This window comes from Cygnus olor, chromosome 5 (assembly GCF_009769625.2).
Source record: "Cygnus olor isolate bCygOlo1 chromosome 5, bCygOlo1.pri.v2, whole genome shotgun sequence".
Taxonomy (NCBI): Eukaryota; Metazoa; Chordata; class Aves; order Anseriformes; family Anatidae; genus Cygnus; species Cygnus olor.
The window spans coordinates 38,576,724-38,597,310 of NC_049173.1; the positions used below are offsets into that span (position 1 = coordinate 38,576,724).

General features: G+C 36.2%; 1 protein-coding gene across 25 annotated transcripts in view; it reads right to left on the bottom strand.

Annotated features, from left to right (window-relative positions):
- Positions 1-20,587, bottom strand: part of GPHN (gephyrin) — a 333,615-nt gene that overhangs the window by 144,552 nt on the left and 168,476 nt on the right. For 2 of the 25 annotated variants that reach the window (XM_040557305.1, XM_040557301.1), the window contains exon 2: positions 5,714-5,899. The exons of the other annotated variants lie outside the window; for them this stretch is intronic. In XM_040557305.1, the coding sequence (XP_040413239.1) occupies positions 5,714-5,860 (147 nt within the window). In that variant the 5' untranslated portion in view covers positions 5,861-5,899. The remainder of the gene's footprint in view (positions 1-5,713; positions 5,900-20,587) is intronic. 25 annotated transcript variants of the gene reach the window in all.

Genomic DNA, 20,587 nt, shown 5'->3' on the forward strand with positions numbered 1-20,587 from the left:
AAAAAGAAGTAAATTGCAGTAGTAAAAAGCATTTTTAATCTTAAAATTGTTTGTTTCAATAATACGGATATGCATCAGAAAAGTTTTTTAAACAGGTGACATCTCCTCTGAGCTATTATATCATCTACAGACATATTTATCTTGACTTCCAACAGCAACAAATTTCAGAAAGCATTTGAGAGAGGTTTAGTGCAGAAATGTTGTTTGGCAAAGTGAGAGCATGATGTATATATTTTTTAAATAACCATTATCAAGAAAAAATTGTCAGCATAAAACAAAAAGGATATATATATATATATATTTATATGAAGCATTTATCTTTAGATAAAATAAAACCTGCCAAACTCCAAGTGGTTTTAAAGAGAAAATAAATCCTTCATCTGTTCTCATTTTGCTACATCTCAGTAATACTCTAGTTAAAAGGGAAAAAAGAAATGTCACATGATAGCATACAAAAAGCTAAAGGAATTATTACACACCTTAACTCTTCACAGAAATTGAGCATATAATTGATATCATTATAATACATACATATATTTTTTATCAAATTCTAGTTATAGTAAAGAAACATAAGCTTTCAGTAAAAAGACCTTTGATTATGAAGCAAAAAGTTCGGGTTTCATTGCATTTTAGAATGTGTACCTCCTTGGTCTTTTAAAAATATCTGAGACTAATATTCAGTTTATTTACTTTCTCTCTAGCCCACAAAACTCTATCCCACAAAACATTCTCATTTACATTTTAACTATCTAAAAAAAGGAAACACCACCCTGACCAACTGGGGAAGAAAGGCCACTAGTATTCACTTTGCAGCTGCTAGCAGTCCAGCAATATTTGCTGTTGGCTTTGCACAGACCTGAATTTGCTGTCTCTTCAAATGAGAATTCCTCCAGACAAGGAACCTGATACTTGTCTTGACAGATGCTATACAAATAAAATGATTATATAACATTTCAACAGAAAATTTCATTAAATAATCTTTGTGCATCTATCTCTTCTTCCACTGTTTCATTGATGATAAACTTTCAAGACAAAATGAGACTGGGTCAACGGGTTATGTAAATCATTGTCATTTCATTCAAGTCAATGGCATTATGATGATGGATACAAAATAAAGCATCTGGCTCTGAAAACAGTACTATAAAATTACAACTAAATTAAGACAGAACAAAAGTACAGACCTAAAAACACAACCAAACAAAAAAAGGTAAGTATTTTAATATTCTAAATAATGCTTTATCAGTTATTTCCTACTGACAAGGCAGACAAGAAGAAAATAAAGTCATTACAATTTGCTCTTCTGGACACATTTTAACTTCAAAAATACACATTTGTATTTCTAACCTGTTCAGATTTCATCAAAGTCCTAGAATCATTACATAATTAAATTTTCCTGCTGCAAAGAAATGGAATTTCAGCCCATTTGTTCCTTAAGCTTTGAATTAGATCTGGCGCCCTGTTCTATCTACCTATTTGATTTTCATTGAAATAAGCAAGAAACCCTTAGGCCTAACACACAATTTATTTCCATCCCTTGCTCCAAAGAGCTCTTGTTTAAATCACCCCTTCCCTCTCCCAGGCTGGAGCTACTCACTGGACTTATGTGTTGCCTAAACTTGAAATTTTTTCAGTTGTAAGACTGCTCATCAAACTTTGCTTGTGATCTTTCTGAATTTCCTCAAGACTATTCTGTTGATTTCAATGGTGCATAATAATCTTGCCTCATTCCTTCTCAGACTGAATTCATATTCTTTCACATATTATTAAGGCCAATAAGATCATTAACTTGTGGAAAGTACACCTACACTGTGTGACACAGTGCAGAGATCCTGTGTTTACTGCTGATATACATCTGCACACTCATGTAAGCACTACCACACTGAGGTAAATCCAAAACCCAATGCTACAGGATGCAATCCCTTGGCACTACACATAAGCTAATGTTACCTGTCATTTCAGAGAACAAATGGCTTTACTACTTCCAGACATATATCTTTCAGTGGAGATAACTTCAGTATCTCACTGTCCAAGATGGTACAATGGCAACGGTTAGCAAAGTGATTTTTTTTTTCTCCATAAATCCATTAATGTACCATCCTCTAATCTCTACAGGTAAGTGAACAGAACAAACAAATAGGGATTACAGAGGCCCTATAGGAAAATTCTGTATTTCTCTAGCATAGAACTGAAAACCACCAGCTTTGTAAAATTATGTAACTCAATATTTACAAATAAACCCTGTTTATTCTTGAACAGTATGTTTCAAAATGCAAGCAGACTAGGATCTCATAACAACCTTTACTTGGTCATGTGGCTTCAACTACTCCAGACTCCAACTCACCAAAGGTAAACCCTGATATTATGTCATGAGAGAGCATACGTAATTCCCCATTAATCCGAAATTCACATTATAACACACAAATACAAAGCAGAAGAATAAAGAAAAGGTAAAAGTTGGGTTAAAAGAACATCAATATTTTTTGTTCAGGCATTGCAATCTTCTCTATTCAGCTGACCATGGCTTCTCCACTGATTTCAAAGGGAAAATTGAAGTACTAAGTACTAAGGACCACACAAGACCATAAATATCCATAAAGCAAGGGAACTGTAGGAAAGATAAAGAGCTGAGTTCAACAATCAGTTTGAAATACAGGGAAGGCCTTAGAAATATTCATCTATTCTTGGAACAAATGTCATATTTTTTGCCTTATTTCTTGTGAAGGTTCTATTTCTTATGCTCACGACTTTTCTCTTACTGCTTGAAAGCTTCATTAAAACATAGAGGCATGAAGATACCCGTGTGTGCGGAGCAACAACTTTGCAAATAATGAGTCTCAAAATTATTTAAGAATATCAGAAAATGAAATACTAAAATACCAGGAAAATATACTACACATTTTCTGGTACCTCCACCTCTTCTTTCCTTCCCGCACTAATAACAGGCATGAAGTAACAGAAATGTTAGGACTGTGTTCACAATGTAATTACTGTAGTCAGAGACTTGGATGAAAACCAAGTACGTACCTCAATGTCTGTAAATACGGCTTTTTGTCTTTTGAGATTTTGCTGAACACAGTAGCCTTTTGAAAATTCTCCAAATATATTTGCAGTTTTCAGCATCACCGTTATTTTACATTGTTGTTTTTCTAAATGCTGCTTTCCAAATACTAAGCTAATGTTAAATAGAAAGTCATAAAAATGCAACTATTCTACTGAAATGCAAAACTGAAGGAAGAAAGTCATAAAAGTGTACTCTATAAACGGTTTGCTTTTTTAAATGGAAATTTAATTATAGGCACTTTCCATCTAAAATAAATTGCACCTATCAAAAATTCAAGGTTCAACATATCTATGCAGCCTGTAATGTAAACTTTTTAAAAAAAGTACTTCACGTCTTCTAAAAGCTACTATTCATGATAATTATTCCTAAAATAGGGGAGGGGGGAAAGTTGGCACCAAAGTGCAATGATCAGCAGAGTTCACCTAAGCAAGTAGGTTAGGGAAAGTAAAGCAAAGAGACGTGCAAGCACTGAAATGTTTGCCCATCTAACGACCAGTACTGCGGGGAAAAAAAATAAATCTAACTATTTCACTGGAGAAAGGTAAAGACAGTATAGGCCACATGCAAGGTTGACTCCAGAAGACATTTAAAACTGCACTTTTATTTTGTACTTTGCTTTCAGAAAGGAGAGATACTTAATTTAAACTAACTACAGTGAGACATTAGTCATACTACGAATAAGAAAAATTGTGCTTTTATTTCATGGTTTATCAGATTGAATTAAGATCTAGAAGGCGGTCTAGATCATATGCAAAGCATCAATCTACATATGTGGCAAGGCACAAGAATTATTTGCTTCCTTCTGTAAGAAAATCTGTTCCTGTCTACTGTTGATACCACTGGTATCCTCCTAGAGTGGATGATGAGTTCTTGAAATGACAGCTTCTCACTGGAAAGGATCTGTCAACTCCAGCATAACAGTCTTCCTCAGATGCCTTGAGGAGGGAATGGAACTTATAGCTGTCAGAAGAGTCTGAATTAGGTATTTTCCAAACGTATCTGTTCCATGAAGCAACTTCCCTGTCCACTCTGAATTCGGCAGATATATACATATACGTGGGCATATATGCACACATATTTATCTTTATATAATAAAAATATACTAGCAAAGGCACCAAAATTAAATGTCTTATTTCTGTCATATGTAAAAGACCTCTCACTAAAATATGTTTATTTTCTAAGGTAAGTATTACTGTAGTTATAAAAACTCAAGTGCCTTTCTTAAGAATCTATTTGAAACCACTTAAAAATTAAATAAAAGAGAAATATAACGCCTCCTCGCCAGTATTACTTTTCCTTCCTCTGGTCATTCCTATAACAATATAAGCTAAAATAGCAATTGGAATAAAAAGAAAAGGGAAAAAAATATAAAACAACTAAATTAATCCCAAACTGCTCACTAATAATAGTTAATCAGAAATTTTCTCTTTTCAAAATCTATTAAAGCAGCACTTCAAAGACCTGTTATCACAAGATATAAATGGTTGGCTTTGGAGCCATAAACCTCAGATTAATTGTGCAGAACAATATGTTTTTTCCACACTTTCTTCCCATTTGCATATATTCATGTTCATCTAAGATTAAGACTGTTTACTTTTGATTTGGTTCCCAGTTTTCAAAAAGGAAGCTTGACATTAAACAAGTAAGTAATGTCCTATAACTAGAGTTCTTTACAATATTTTCCCTACATGTATCCACATACAGAGTTCATAAGTTTTACCAATCTTTGCTGGTTGTAACCAAGCCCCAGTAACCTAGATCTTAATCTTACTAAAGACACAGAAATGGTAAAGCTGCAGAAAACCAACTAAGTTTCTTTGAGCTGCCAAGAAAACGAATCACTCTAAGGAATCAGTAAAAGAGTGAGGGTCAGACAGACAAAGGCAATTTGTCTTAGAGAACTCCAAATGCAAAGATGTGAGAATCATATTCCCATAATAGCCCTCCACTCAGATAGCTTCGCTTAATTTCATAGAAAACTGTACTTGAAAAAAGCACTCACAGAAATTGCATGCGCATATTTGAACACAGAGACAATCTACATCAACAATTTAAACCAGGTTATACCCTGTATTGACTTGTGCTGTTTAATGGGCAGTAAGTGCAGGGGATTAAAAAACCTCCACAAGGGTTCTGTGATTAACACAAGGAACCCAGCTGTGGAAAAAAGACATTTAAATTGGAAGGTTTGTTTTTCTGCAACTATTAAGTTTTAAACGAATTAATTGCAAAAATATGATTGATTCTTATGGAACCCAGTTTAGTTTCTAGCTTCATTTTCTAACAGTAAATACAATCTTCCGTGTTACTTCATACACCTAGATACAATTGTTCAAGATATTGTTTACCTTTTGCTTTTACAATAATATTCCAAGTTATGCATTTCTGTTTTTTGTTGTAGCCCTCAATGGAAATGGCAAATTGAACAGAGTGATAATACTCAACTACCTAAAATATTTGGATCTGAGGACAAAGACGAGAGATGAAAACTTCACAGAGACAGGGAAATACTTCAGTGTAATGCAGTGTCTGGTATAACTTCCCCCCGTGTGCGTTGTTCATGCATATCATCCACAGTGTCAATGAATGAAATTGTTTTTAAAAAATATCTATCATTTACCTGTGAAAATACAGTAAAGAAAATTTACCTACCAATAGCTGCTGTACTTTGAGATATTTAGTCCATACATATATTCTAAGAGTGGGTGAGCTTGTGGCCTGCCTTGGAGTGTCCTGGGAGGTGCGTTCTAGCTCCTCCCCTCGTCCTGCTTGATGCATGAAAGTTAGGGCAGAGTGCATCCGCCACCACTTCAGTTCCTCTTAAATGCACAATCAAACCTGAAAGAGATTCAGAAAGAGGGGAAAGGCAGGTAGGAGACTAATGTACATGCAGACTATACCTCTCAAAGAACGCCAGTTACTGACAGGTAACCTTTCTTCTTTGAGTCTGCATGTACATTCCCAGCAATGACGCCCTCTGAACAGTTCCCTTTGCCTTTTACCACCCAGGAGAAGGTCTGAGGACTCCCACAGACAACGGCAGCACCACTCTGCTGAAGGCTGGAACAGCCCTGCATGCTATTACACTAACATGCTGCTGGGGGGAAGCAAAGACAGAACTCCAGGTGGCCTCATGGCAAATGTCCAAATACCATGCAATACAGACACTGAGTTTGCCCAGGGATCCAATGGAATTTGTTTTGGCCATGGAGGGAACTCCAAGTCACAAGTCCACACAGAATCAGAAAACCATTTGAACAACTGTTGTGTGATGTCACTTGAACTTTCGGATATTCCCACAGTGCAACAAGTAAACAAACAAAGACTTAGACCTGTGAAGAGAGACTAATAATAGCGGGCCCTTATGAAATCAAGAAAGTGAAGTATAAAATTCAATCAAAGAAGCATAAGACCTGGGAATGAGTACTGGAGGACTCACTGCCTGGCTACTCTGGTACCACTTCAAGAAGGAATTTTGGATGACTGACGAAAATATACTCCACTGTTATAAAGGTACAGAGTATGTAAAATGGCAGCCATAAGGATCTATAAGATCATAAGAAGACTTCAGCAGCTGGCTGAGGCAACAGTCACCAGATGTGCATTTCATAGATGCAGGCAGAAGAAATTAGAATTTAGGAGCTTAATATGAGAGAAGGAACGACTATAATGCAGTGGTTTTCCAATGCCATTGAATCATAAATTTTTAATGTGTCCTGATCAGCTCTTTTAGGAAACTCTGAGCTGTGGGGTGTGAAAATGTACTCAATCACCGAGAGCAATCAAGTAGCCTCACCACATAACAAAAAGACATCTGTGTTCATCTTTTTGAAGTAATGTAAAAGAAAAAAGTATTTGTAGAGAACCCTAAATGTTGTGTGTGATTTGATGGAGAAAGGATTCTTGTACAAATCAGGTCACTATGTGTGAGTATACAAAGATATTTTTCTCAAAAATAATTACTACCACAGATTAATAGGGAAGAAATTACAGAGTACCATTTTTAGATGGTAAATGATTTTCCAGGTCTAATGATCAATGCTAGGTTTAGCTTCCAGAAAACAACAAAACATCTGCAAGGAAGACCCTTCTTCCAAAACTAAGCAGAGTTCTTTATCTCTCCAGATATGAGGAAGGTAAGGACATTCTGCTCTGATACATCCTTGTGACAGTGATATGTGAACAAGGACCAGAGAGATGTATATAAGAGAGGAAAGAAGACTGGAGTATTCTGGAACTGATCAGATTGTCTGCACTTCTCCATTATCTGTTGACTAGGAGTAATAGTAGGAATCATGCAAATGATTCTCAAAAGGGACAGGGAAGGGATAAAAATCAATTGAGATTCATTGACTGTTCTTAATGCAAACAACATTCTGACTGCTGTTGAAGGCAATGAAAAATAAATACCTGTGATTATTACAGAAAAAGTCTTTTCTTACAAGTCCATGCTTTTTTTTTTTTACAGAGATAGAGAATAATAGAAGATTAACAGAACGAACTAGTAATAGGCTGCCTTGCTGATTAGTATATTGTTTATTCCTGAACTCTAGAGCATTAGCATCCAAAGACTAAAATGTAGTGAGAGAACCTCTGGGCATTTTAAAGACAATTTCTTTCTGAACAAAAAGGCCACTCTCTCAAAGGGAAGACCTTTTCAGGATTCAGTGTATGCAGAACCTCTCTTATAAGCCCAAAGGATTACAGCTATTACAAATGATACTGGGTGAAAGCTGTTACCATAGAATTTGATGAGCTATCTTCTACTTCCACTGCAGCTTGCAGAGGTGTCTTAGCATTAGCTGATCCCACTGCAATCAAAGGTTTCAACTGATTATTATACTCAAGAGAAAATTGATGCAGAACAACTCACCTAGGAATGGCTTTTTTGTTTTCTTCCGTAAGAGCTGAAACTTTCTGGTCATTTCTCTTTTGGATCCTTTTAAAAAAAGATGTTCATTTTTTCTTGATACATATTAACAACAAAATTACTTGGAGTCAGGTGGTAATAAAAGCCTTAAAAACCCTACAGAGATTCCAAAATCATCCTCCAACTGTTTCTGCAGCTGGTATAAATGAAGCTAAAATCTGCCAGGATACTAAGGTTGTTCAAACATGTCTTTATGGGTATTGGAAATCTCTCAGGCAAAATAATATGCAGAATGTCAAACAACCTAGAGCATCTTTGCAGAATTATTTGTACTGGGATCTCCATTGTTTCTAAGGTCCTAATTTCTTGGGGAAAAAAAACTGCGCTATACAGAATGGTGTGCCAACACTTTGTCAGATGACAAGGATTATACATATATGCATATATATACATATAAACCTATAAAATATGCCTCCACCTCAGCCAGCTCACAAGGATAACTTTGTAAGAAGTCTGTGTCATCTGGAAAAGTTGCTGCAAATGGAGCAAACAGAAGCTTCATAAAGCAATTGCTTCATGGAAGCAATCTAACTCAATCTAAACTCCCAGTGTTAACAAGGCCACAGAGGCTAACTAGGACATGAACAAAGTTCAAATCAAAACATGAAAAGAAGTGGAAAGGATGATTCCAAGCTGAATCACTTGCCATTTCTCTTTTTCTCTTAGAGAAATTCCAAACTTCACTTGCTAAAATTTAAGAATCATAGAAGAAATACTAATCATTACAATCAGAATGAGACAAGTATGGAATGCTTTCTGCTACAGGAAGAGCAATCTTTACAAATGCTTGCACTAATCATAGGGTCTCTTGACTCTTGCAGAGAAATTCTTGCTATATTCAGAAATGCTTTCCAGTCCCAGAATTTCAAACATGATGGTTCTATCCACAAATATTGGTTCTGTGACTTAGTTTTGAAACAAACACTATTAATATCAGAATGAGAAACTCTCGCACTGAGAATGTCATCTATACAGGTACATTTAACACTTATTCTTGAATGAATCACTGCTTAATTAATTAAGTGCTCTGGCACTGAATATATTTGTACCATATGCTCCTGTTGCAAAAGCAAGAACTGTGCCAGAAGCAAAACCTGCAGCACTGAGGAGTAGTAGAGAAGTGAAGGCCTTACAGGGTGTGCTTCAAGAGGAATTGATGATTTATGCAGTCTAACTACTTAGCACAAGACAAACCAAACCTTAAATTGTCTTAAATGTTCTTTCTTATGTTTAAGTTCTAAGCCTCAAATGATTTTTATTGTGCTAATCTTAACAGACATTTCTAAGTATTTTTTTTGAGCTAAGTATTTCAGAAAATATTTTTCAAACTTATTTTAAAATTGCTTTCATTTACTTTAACTGAAATTTTTATCAAACCTTCATAACTATCTAGAAAATGCAATTCTTTTAAACATCAAAATTAACATACAGATACTGCAATTATTCATTATACTTTCATAAATGGTACATCATGCCTCTCTCCTCCTGTTTCCCTTGAAAAAGAATGGTGAGAGAATACATTAATGCTCTTCTATTTTTTGAGTAGTTTTCCAAATGGATAAGCAGCAAGACTCAGTAATTATACAAATGTTTAGGGAGTGCAGTTGTAGGTACAGCAGGTTCTAGCCAAAAGAGTGCATTCCCATTGTTACTGCTGCACTTGAATCAGACAGTTAAGTGGAGCTTATACATATGAAATATCTGCTGCTTCACAGGAACAGAACCCTCCTTGCTAAAACATGAGTCATTTCTAGAGCTGTGAGACCATGGAAAGCCCTCTGGACTAGGAAGTGCTTGTTCATTATTTTAAAGATGCAAGAAGACACACACAGTAACCTTTAAAAGAATCCTGAGTTATTTATATATTTCAAAAAAAGCAGCATAAGAAATGATGAGTTGTTTCCACTGTGTACCACCTGCATTATATACTATTATTCTAACATACAGTCTCTTATGTGCAAACATTTATGCAAGTAAATTTTTTTTTTAACCGCAAAACTTCCCTTTCTGGACATGTTACAGTCACATTGCAGTCATCTGTTCAGCTAGGTTTAGAATAAAGGCATCATCTCAATAATAAGTAAAAATATCATACTGCCCCTTCCAAAGAGTTGTATCATCTCCCACACGTTCTACTTTGAGGATTATGATGCATGTGGTATATGTTATCTCTGGACTACTACTTTCCCTTGTAGAGACAATTGCCACTTTACTGCTGGATAGTGATTAAGAGCCTACACAGTCAGAAGAGTCATCCAGACAGTATTTTCAGTAACAGAGAGTAGGTGGAATTAGCGTGTGAAGGAAAGCATGCCAAAACTTGTATCTGTGAGCAAGAACTGGGCAATGCCCTCTGGTAATTAAGAGCCACAAAATCTTCTATTTATAATATCTCTAATACTGCAGTGACCCTTCCTGACCAGGGAGGCCATTGCACCTCATGGAGTCAGCGATCCACGCAGCAGCCACGTGAGCAGGCGGACAGCTGGGCTGCTTGTCCGGCAAGGCCTTCGGGCCTGGGCCACACCACACAAATCCCTCAGGGCAGGGCAGGGCAGGGCAGCTCGGCCTGCTCCTTGCGCTGGTGGAGCCTGCAGGCAGCTCCCGCTGGGTGCTGGGGATCACGCCAGCAGCCTGGCCTCATGAGAACGCCCTTCATGAATACGGTTGTTTGCTTGTATGAAAATAATAACGTAGCTCAAGGGACCAAAAGGAAGGAACCTCTCTCCACAGGCACGTATGAGCAGTGTGCTGTGGAGAAATCCACCTGGGGATTTATCCGATGCTGCGTGAAGGCAGGGTTCCCAGCATCTGAAGGGATGTAAATTTTATTCGCTACCTACATTCCTCCATTTATTCTGTCTTATTAAAGCAGATATTTTATTAAGCCATTTATTGTTGGTCCTTTTTATTGAGATCCTGACAGAAGCCTGCACCATCTCCCTCTCACTCCCCCCGCCCCAGTGCAGAACAAAAACCAGACACCTGGAATTCCCTTGTTCCTTCAGCACTGCTCCCTTCTGATGCTACAGCAGGACAAGCCCTCGCTTCTTTCCTGCAATTACTAAGCAAGTCTTTTCTGTCCTTTAAGAGTTCTCTCTACAGGCCTAGCAACATCTGTGTTATCTGAAGACATTAAAAAAAGATCAAGGATCTTTTCTTCTATTAAGAGTTATAAATTTGTGATTTAATACCTAATCTACCAGAAAACAGAATTCCAAAGGAGTAGTATTCCAGGAGCTTTCACATTTATACCTGTAAACCTAAACACAATATTTGACACTTTGTCCATTTAGGACTTTGGGTTTGGAGGTGTAATTATCAGTACTGATCAACTCTAAGAAATGAACCCAATTTCCAAGCCACTGTAGCTATTCCATACTGAAGTAGTTCATTACATCTCTAGCTGCTGCTACAGCTTTCACTTCTAACTCCAGAAACAGAGCTATTTTTAGTAGGAAATTATACACATTTCTGGTCTGTCACCCGAACTTCAAAAATACCTCTAAGATTGTATCATAAGATCATTGGCCACAACAAATAAGCTAATTGGAATTAGTAGTATATCACTCTCTACACGTGTATTTTATTTTACTTTATTATTATTATTATTTTATTTACTTTTTGTCTAAGACACCTGCTTTTCATTCTTTGGATATTGGGAAATTTGAGTTTGATGTACTTCAGCTTTGAACCTCTACAAAAAAGATCATAATGACAAAAGCAATGCACTGAAAAGCAGACTGCCACTTCTTTAAATATAGTGGATTGAAGGTCATAACTAGCAAGTTACCATTTGGCCATCCTCATTCACAGTACTGACAAAAGAACACTATTTTGCTAAAGAAATAATTGCAGGCTAACAATAAACAGACTTCAGTCCTTTAGGCTCCTTTTATTAGAATGATGTTTTTGTAGGGAAATAGTGAATTTCTCACTGACCTACTTGAAGAAAATTTTCTATCAGTAATCTCTATTGTTTGGATAGATCTCAGTTTTTGTCTGAGGTCTGATAAGAAAATGTTTAATTATTTTGCAAACTCTGTACTTTGGATGTTACCTTTGGTTCCCTGTAGATAATCTAAGACAGAGGAGAGAGTTAAATCAGATTTTCATGAAGAGTTTTGTATAAGAGAACCAGCAACAATCTGGAGAACTATTTTAAGTTAACCTTCACTAGAAGGGGCACTAGAAAGATTGTTTATACTGCAGTTTCAATTTTAAACTGATTTTGTTATTTTTACTTTCTATTGGATCTAAGAAGTAATTTATTTTACCCCGTGTGTAAAATAAACTTGCTACCTGGACACTATTTGGCAGGGAGTTTGAGGCACTGCATCTTCTTCCCAATTTTGAAACAAAAAAGCTGAAGGGACTTAAGTGAAATACATTATGTACACAGTCAAGAGAAAAACTGGAATCCAATTTGTTAACTGATGAATTAGGGTATGTCCACTGATGACAGAACAGATGCTTTTTAGACCATAAAAAGGGATAAAAGTTGAAGATAGTTGATTACATTTTCATTCCATGCTTCAAACATACTCAAAATATATAATTACAAGGACAGTTAGAATTTGTTTTCCTTTGTTTTCCTATCATTCTGCCATCCTCAGAAGGCAATATAAGTGATCTAACATGGCCTGTTTTGTTTTCATTGGTAGAGATCTAGCAGCCAGAATGAATTTAAAAATCTTTTCAACAAAAGCTAGTCTGAGGTTAGCTATTTATTTCATCAAAGAGGAAAACCCTTGTTTTTCCCCTTTATTTTTCATTTTGTATATGAGACTGCCATGGTTTTAGACGAACTGCAACATAACTAGGTCACTTTTTGGTGTTGTCAAAACTATGCCTTTGCTAAAATACTACTTCTCCAGTATTTATCTGAAATAGTTTAGGGTACTAACGTTGTGCGAAAAATATTAAGATACAAAATATTCTGAACACACATACACACACAGTTATTATGTTAAAATATGTATTACCTTATATAAAAATTTAAATATAAAAAAACATCATAAAAGTGCTTGGGTACCTAAGTATATGAAGTATATCTCAGATGTTCTATTTAAGGTAAAATGGCAGAAGTGGGGAACTGTGCCATTATGATCAATGCTTCATGCTTATATACCAACTATTGGCTGCACATTCAGAATGCGTGTCCTGACTGCTTTCCAGTTATGCCTGCAAAAAAGACCTTATCACAGATAAACTGATGATTTCCCTTTATCTGTGCACATTTATTGCTCATTTCTTTTTCTGGTCTCTCAGAAGTCAACTCAGTGAGAATATCATGAATGTAGAAGCTTTACTTACACAAAAGTACTTCACAAACATGTGTTTTTTTTTTTCATTTTTGAAACACAGCTATCCCTTTGGTTGCGTCACCTACAGAAGCATTCACAGTTCTGCACAACATTTAGAGACATTTCAAGCTTTTGTATGTAAAGCAGCTCTTTTCAGTTCTCTGATTTTAAACTTAAGCATCTTTCCTACAAAACAGCCTGAGGACAAATGTCTGTTTTCTTTTACAGCCTTAAGGTACTTTGAAAAACCAAAGCATTAGCTTCAGCATCCCAAACAACACTCGGCTTTATTGTTACACACTGCCTTTTTCTATATAGCATTATTCCTTATAATTTTTTATTAGAGCACAGAACATATTCCTTGCCCAAAATTCATAACGAGTTGTTTTCTATTTTTATCAAAGAAGGACAAGAATTTTAAAAGCATCTTGGTGTTAAGCTCTTATCTTCATAAGATATCCTTAAATACATAGCTTCATTTTCAAGACTGATACATATTAAGTAATCCTCACTTATTTCAAATAATATTCATCTAATAAGACCACCTCACTGGGAAGAATGCAGAAGAACCCTTTCAAGTGACAATACTGAGCAGTACAAATTTCCAAACTTGCATTTGGTAGCGTGGGCTATGTCATCATAATAAGGAAGCAAAACAGTTAAAACGTTACAATATTTGCAATCTTTAAATTCAAGGCTATTTTGACAGAGGGTAAAAACAGTAACAAAGCAGATAAGTAACACAAGAAAACAGAAATGGCAGTCTATGCAGAAATGGCACAAGCAAATACGCATTACCTTTGCAGTTTTAATATTCCACCTAAGTTTATCAGAACGATGAGGCATCTGAAATTGAATGCAAACATTTCTGACAGACTAATCCTAGAAATCTTTGCATATTTTTAATGTGAAAATACTTTAAAACTCTGCAACCACTGCACCTTTACTGAACTGATGATTCAGTGGCATTCTCTCCCTTATACATTTCTCTAAGGACAATTAAGTTACATCGTTTCTGAAAATCCTGCTGATAAATCAAAGGTACAGGAACACTGTCATGGGAAATAAAATCAAAATGCTAGCTATTTTATCACACGGGTGTCCAGAAAAAGAATGTATCAAAATCCCAGAGACAGGAACAATGAAAAAGAGAAACACTAAATTTTAACCTCATACGAGTGTTTAACTTGGAATCAATCATGTTTCTTGCCTAGATAGGCACATGCTAGGAAATACTTCCCCATAGAGCTTGAAGATGTTCCAGAAAAGCAAATATTGTGACTCAGCCACTTCAAATTACATCAAAGGTAGTCTAATATCAAAACATTCTGTTAGCAAACTATGCAACCTTGCAGCAAAATATATAATGCTAATAATAATGTCCAATCAAATAGTAATCAGTGCTGTCTCCACACACATCAGCAAAAATAACTGGCTTTTGTTCCAACCATAGTTCTCTAGATACTTGTCGAAACTGATCCTACTTCCTCAGGCTTCTGACAACTGCAGCCAAGATGGACCCATCTCATTCAGGCAGCACCTGCACCCTGCCCTCCTGTCTGGCTTCTCACCCTGTGGCACTGCTTCTTAGCCCCTGTATATAAAAGCTGTGAAGAGAATTAATTCCATCAACTATAGCTAGCACAAACTAGACAACTAGATAAAATATGGTGGTTACCAATGTTAATTAACAAAATAAGGCTTTTATCTCACCAAAAAAAAAAAAAGAGAGAGAGAGAGAGAGAGAAGTGGGAAGCTCTTAGGAAAGCTTTTTTCTCCTGTGTGCTTATGTTATAGGAGCAGACTTTATTCGTTTCAGCCAATTAAGACATCTAATTGGGCTTCCTTCCTGTTCTGTATAGCATTTTTAAACATCAGAAAGGCCTCCTCCTGCAATTTTTTTCTGGATCCTTTCAACAACTTACTGGCAAGAGGATTTTCAGTAAGATAGATGCTAATGTGTTCAAGGAACACTTCTGTTTTCTTTTTTTTTTTTTTCTTTTTGCAATTCTATAAACACCTCAGATGAAATCTTGAATGCTGGATGACTTTGAGAAACTTATGACCACCATGGCAGTAAAATAACTTGACTTGAAACTGGACTTACGTAAAACTAAAGCGTGGGAGAATTCAAACTGCCTCTTAAGAATTCTATCATCTATGGAGCGATTAGTACTGAGCAATCTAGAAGCCAGCTAAAAGGACTCATGGCTGGTTTCCATTACTAACTGTTGCGATGCTCCCTCAATCAGTAAATCGTTTCAGTAGGTGAGATCAGTGGTCTCCAAAGTGGGCTGCATGGGTATGCAAGACAAGCCACTGGGGTACAGGAAGAAAATATGAGAACTTCAGAAGTATGTGTATATAATTTCTAAATAAATTAATGTACATATACTGGGGGTGCATGCTCACAATTTTTTACAGCTAGGGGTGCACAGTCAAAGAAATTTGGAGACCACTTGGTCTAGAATATCTTTTTTTTTTTGAGTCAGTTTACCAGCTTGGTACTGAGCTGAGTACTTTAGTACTGAGCTAAGTACTATAGTACTGAGCTCAGGAGATAGTATTGCATGGGTAACGATCATACTGTATTATGAATCTCAAACTATTTGTAATCTTGATATATTGTGGTACAAAAATATATGTCTTGGAGGCTGAGGACATCTCTACCACAGCTTCCTAGTTCCAAACAGCAGTGTACTTTTGACTGTGCTTAACAGACTTGGATTCATATTGCAAAGCAGGCTTTAAATCCTGAACTGGAATCCTTCCAGATAAAACTTGTTTGGAAGATGGACTTCAGCAGCATTTGTAGTCCACTCCAGCTGTTGCACAACGTTCACAGAATCATACTAGAAGTAGTTTGAAATAAAAGATATTGAAGAGCATCCAACATGGATGTAAGATTCTGAGCACCAAACGTTTTACTGTACAGATGCATTTTTATCGTTTTGCAGGAACTGATAACATAGACATAGTCCAAAATAAACGTTCAGTTCTTGGTAGTAGGGATGAGGCGACTAGGGCTAAGGAAAGCATTTTTAACTTTGTCTCCACAATTTTTGCTCTGATTTTGTTTAGCTGGAAGAAAACCAGTCAAGCCAACTTTCCACCTCTATTGTACTGTCAGAGATGAGACAGCTACTTATCTGGCATACTCAAAATATAGAATTCACTTAAAACTTTCAATTTTATATCTGTTCTTAAATCATGCTTCATCTGCATGAAATCTCATCTGGATACATCTTGCGCATCTGATAATAAAAGCATCTGAGCAAACAAAATGCCTCTAGCCACATGGCTCAACATATCTGTTTATTCTGTAGAGTCTATTCTATACCATTCCATCATGAAATTTCCAAGAAGGAAGTTTTTTATTAGTTTTCTGTTAAGAAATATCAAATTTTTCCTCCTCTGTTTTAGACAGTGGATTATACATATGATGGGGTAAATAATAACTAACAGGATTAGGGTACCACAAAAAAAATTAATCACCAGAGAAGTTTAGTTAGTTGTACTCGTGCATTCAAGTACTAAGCATCACCCTCTCAATACAGATTAGAAGCATGCATATGACAGGGAGGCATGTGTCATCTTCCATGTCTTCCAACTTGTATTATTCTAATCAAGCCATTAAAACATAACATAAAGCATTCACACAGAAAACATACTATGAAAGCAAAATAAACTACACTATTTTAGCAGAATTATCTGCACTCTACTAGCTATCTTTTTTTTTTTCCCCCAGAAAAATGCAAGCTACTGAACCAGTTTCTGAAAAAGAGATGACTGCTATGTTATGATCAGATAAGGTTTCAACTTCAGCAGTTTTAAGTGAATACTTTCTATTAGTAGGAATTCCATTTTTTTTCCTTAAAATCAGTAAATTATCAACCAACAGAAGACATACAGTCAAGGCTTCAGTGCCTGCTGTGTCAGTCTTCCAATTTGCACAAATTAAGCATGAGAGTTAATTTAAAATTTGCAGTAAAACTACGGAAGAGTGTTGTGGAAATGCAACCACATGTACCGTTTGTGAGCATTTGTGCTTCATTCTCTTCATCTGTTCCTCATATCCAAGTGGTTCTGCCAATTAGATCATTCATATAACCTGACTCTAAATTTTTTTCAGCCGTACCATGTCATTGCTGTGACTGGGGGATCAGACCTTCGCACACCCTTGTATGTGGTGGGACACCTGAGCCTCACACATAACAGATAGGGATTTGTGTTCTGGTCTGTTCCTTTCCTAATCATCTCCTAATCATTCCTTTTTTTAATTTTAGTTTTTTTTTCTTTTCTTTCCTTTTCTGCAGTTGCTCCTGAACACTGAGCTAATAGTAACCACCTTAGCACCTCATTCTGGGATTGCAATAAACCAAAGTCCCCTGTTTTATATGCAAATGTAGGATTTTTTCACACCTCCCATACACAACATTTATCTCCACTGAATTGCATCAGACAGTTTGTCACCCAACCACTGAATATTTCAATGTCCTTATTCCTAGTTACACTCCATTTCTCTACATCTAATCACTTCCATAATTCACTAAGACACTACCTGTAAATAGCTGTAGAACATGAAGTTTTCTTTAAAAAAAACACACCACTATCCTCCTTTTTTCACATATATATAATATACAGACATATACATACACACATATATACACACACACACTACCAGTACTCACCTTTTTTGACAATCTTAAAAGAAAGAACTTTGAGAAATCTATTTACTGCAACTCACTCAACCCCCTAGCCAGTTACGATATGAGCAGTTATGATAGGACAGCATTAAATTTCTTCGATAGATCTCAAAAAAGGAGTCAGCAGGATACATTCTTACAGGGCAAATATAACCAAACAAAACTTAATGTAACAGGTCACATGGAAAACGACTAGGGATTTTATATAAACTTGATTTACTTATCTACTTGCCAAAAGCAATCTGCTGCTTAATGAAGCTGAGCCGTGTTTTCTCATCTCATCCAGGCTAAGTGAGATCCCACTTCAGAACTGGCTTTTCCAGTGAGAAGGAAGCCACAGAAAGCATTGCCCGCTATACCGGATCGGATGAAAAGAAGAACTGTGCAGACAAAATAAGCAGGTACTCCAAGACCTAACCAGGTTTCAGGTGATGAATGGTAGAGATACGTACATAGCAAAAATTGAAAATGAAAGAAAGACAGGAAGAAGTCAAAGAAAATTGGTTACTATGGTCACGGAGAGAAGCTGAGATCTCTTTTTTAACACAAGCTTGCTGAAAAACAAGAAGAGATTTGTGAACAAGATTATTACCTCTTGTTGTTTGTTTCTAATTTCTAATGTTCGTTTCTAAGAAAGATTTAATAGGCAAACAGGATTGCAGCAATGAAAAATCTAATGCACATTGATCTTCCCTCTTAAGGGCAACAGCACAAAGAATGCTTAAATTCCAGCTAACCAAAGGCTTTGAAGATCAACAATATACTGGTTTGTCTCATAAATTAACTTTCTTTTTTTCTTTTTAACTTTTTTTTTTCTTCTTTTTTTCATCCTAGAGATACTTCTCTCTTTGCAGGATATCTACAGAACTGTTTTGTTTGATTTGGAAAGTAAACAATAGTATTGCTAAAATAATTTTATGTTATTAGTATAGCACTTCATGTCTGGAGCCATGCAGTCTCTGAAGCCACAGAGCCTATGAAACATAAGATGAAGACAGATGGAAAAATAAGAAGTGGTAATTCCTATTTTCATGCAGGCAGCTAGTGAGTATACTTTTTTGTCCAGACATTTGAAGTCATTTGAAGAATGCGTTTGAAGTTCTTGCTGGAACAGAAGAGGGGTGCTTGATATACACTCTAGTCATAATAGTGATCAGAATTTAATCACTAAAGATATAAAGGGATTTGGGACACCCTCAGATATCTGCCAGCGTCTCTTCCAAATCAAAAATAGTGGATAAGCCTCTTCAACACTAGATGCCAAAAGGAGTGGATGCTCAGCTTCCCCTGTGGTTCCTTGGTTTATATAGTGTACCTTTCTCAAGGCAAAACTGAAGCAGAAAGGCAGAGAGGAAAAACGGAATACGTCCATAATACCAGCAGTGGCAGCAACTGCATGAGCCTGTAAGAAATCCCATTAAATGCCAGGAACATCCACAAGTGGGGCGCTGAAACCCTTTGTCCTACAATCAGGGAACAGGAACACCAACACTTTGGCCATGGTTGCTTTTACATTCCCATTGTACAGGCGATTTCTTAGTTGAGAGGTCTATGAAAGCCATGAATGTCCCTAAACAACAGAAGATGAAAGGAACAGACCAAAAGCCCCTCCAGTGAGTACTTTCTAAGCACAATAGAAAAGGCATTCTTATGAAACATATTTTTCTGGAGTGAGGGTGTGCCTGGACACTGGTTCCAGTAGTGCAGCTAGGCTTGGTGTTCAAAGTCTGGCTTCTAAGCCAGAATCCTGTGTAATACAGACTGTGCCAAAATTTAAAAAAAAGGGGCGGGAGGGGGAATCAATTTTAGAAGAAACAAAACCAACTTAAATCAATAAAGATCTAATGAGAAGAAAAACAGCCTACTAGAAGCAATAAAGTACAATGCAATGATCCAATATAATATAAATAACCAGCTGTTGACACGAACTAGAAGAACAGAGCATATAAACGCATGGTATGGGGGAGAACAAGCACTCTATCAGTACTGCAAGGAGTACAAAATCTCCAGCCTGCATGACTCTCTATACATGTGCTTATAGTGTGAATGCATATACATGGCCATACAATTAAAGGAAAGCAATTTTTTTGTTGTTTCATAATAATGTTCTTGAAGATTTTGTCACATCATTTCACATACAAACCTCTCATCTCATTCTCTCCATCATGGAAACAAAAAAAGTCTGTAACATCTTTTAAGAACTCATACAGCAAGCAAAAACTCAAAGGTCTTTCTGTCATCTAAACAATGCAATTTACATTTTTTGTGAGTCATATGTAGCTTGGAAAAGAATCCTGATCAGTGATTGACTCTGCCAACACAGAGTTTAGAAATTAGCTCGGAAAAAAAGTCTGTGCACTTCAGGTGAACTTTAGTTAGCAGGAAGCATGATGAGACATGTTGATCTAATGTAACACGCCTCAGTTCTCAATTGTCCTAGCTGGATTTGTCTTATTTATGGAAATTCACAATTAAGAATTCATTCTAATTGATTAATTAATTCAGAATTAAGATCCAAACCTGGAAGCTTATCTGGGATTTTATACATTAAATTGAGATGTCAGAATAATGTCAATTTTGTTAC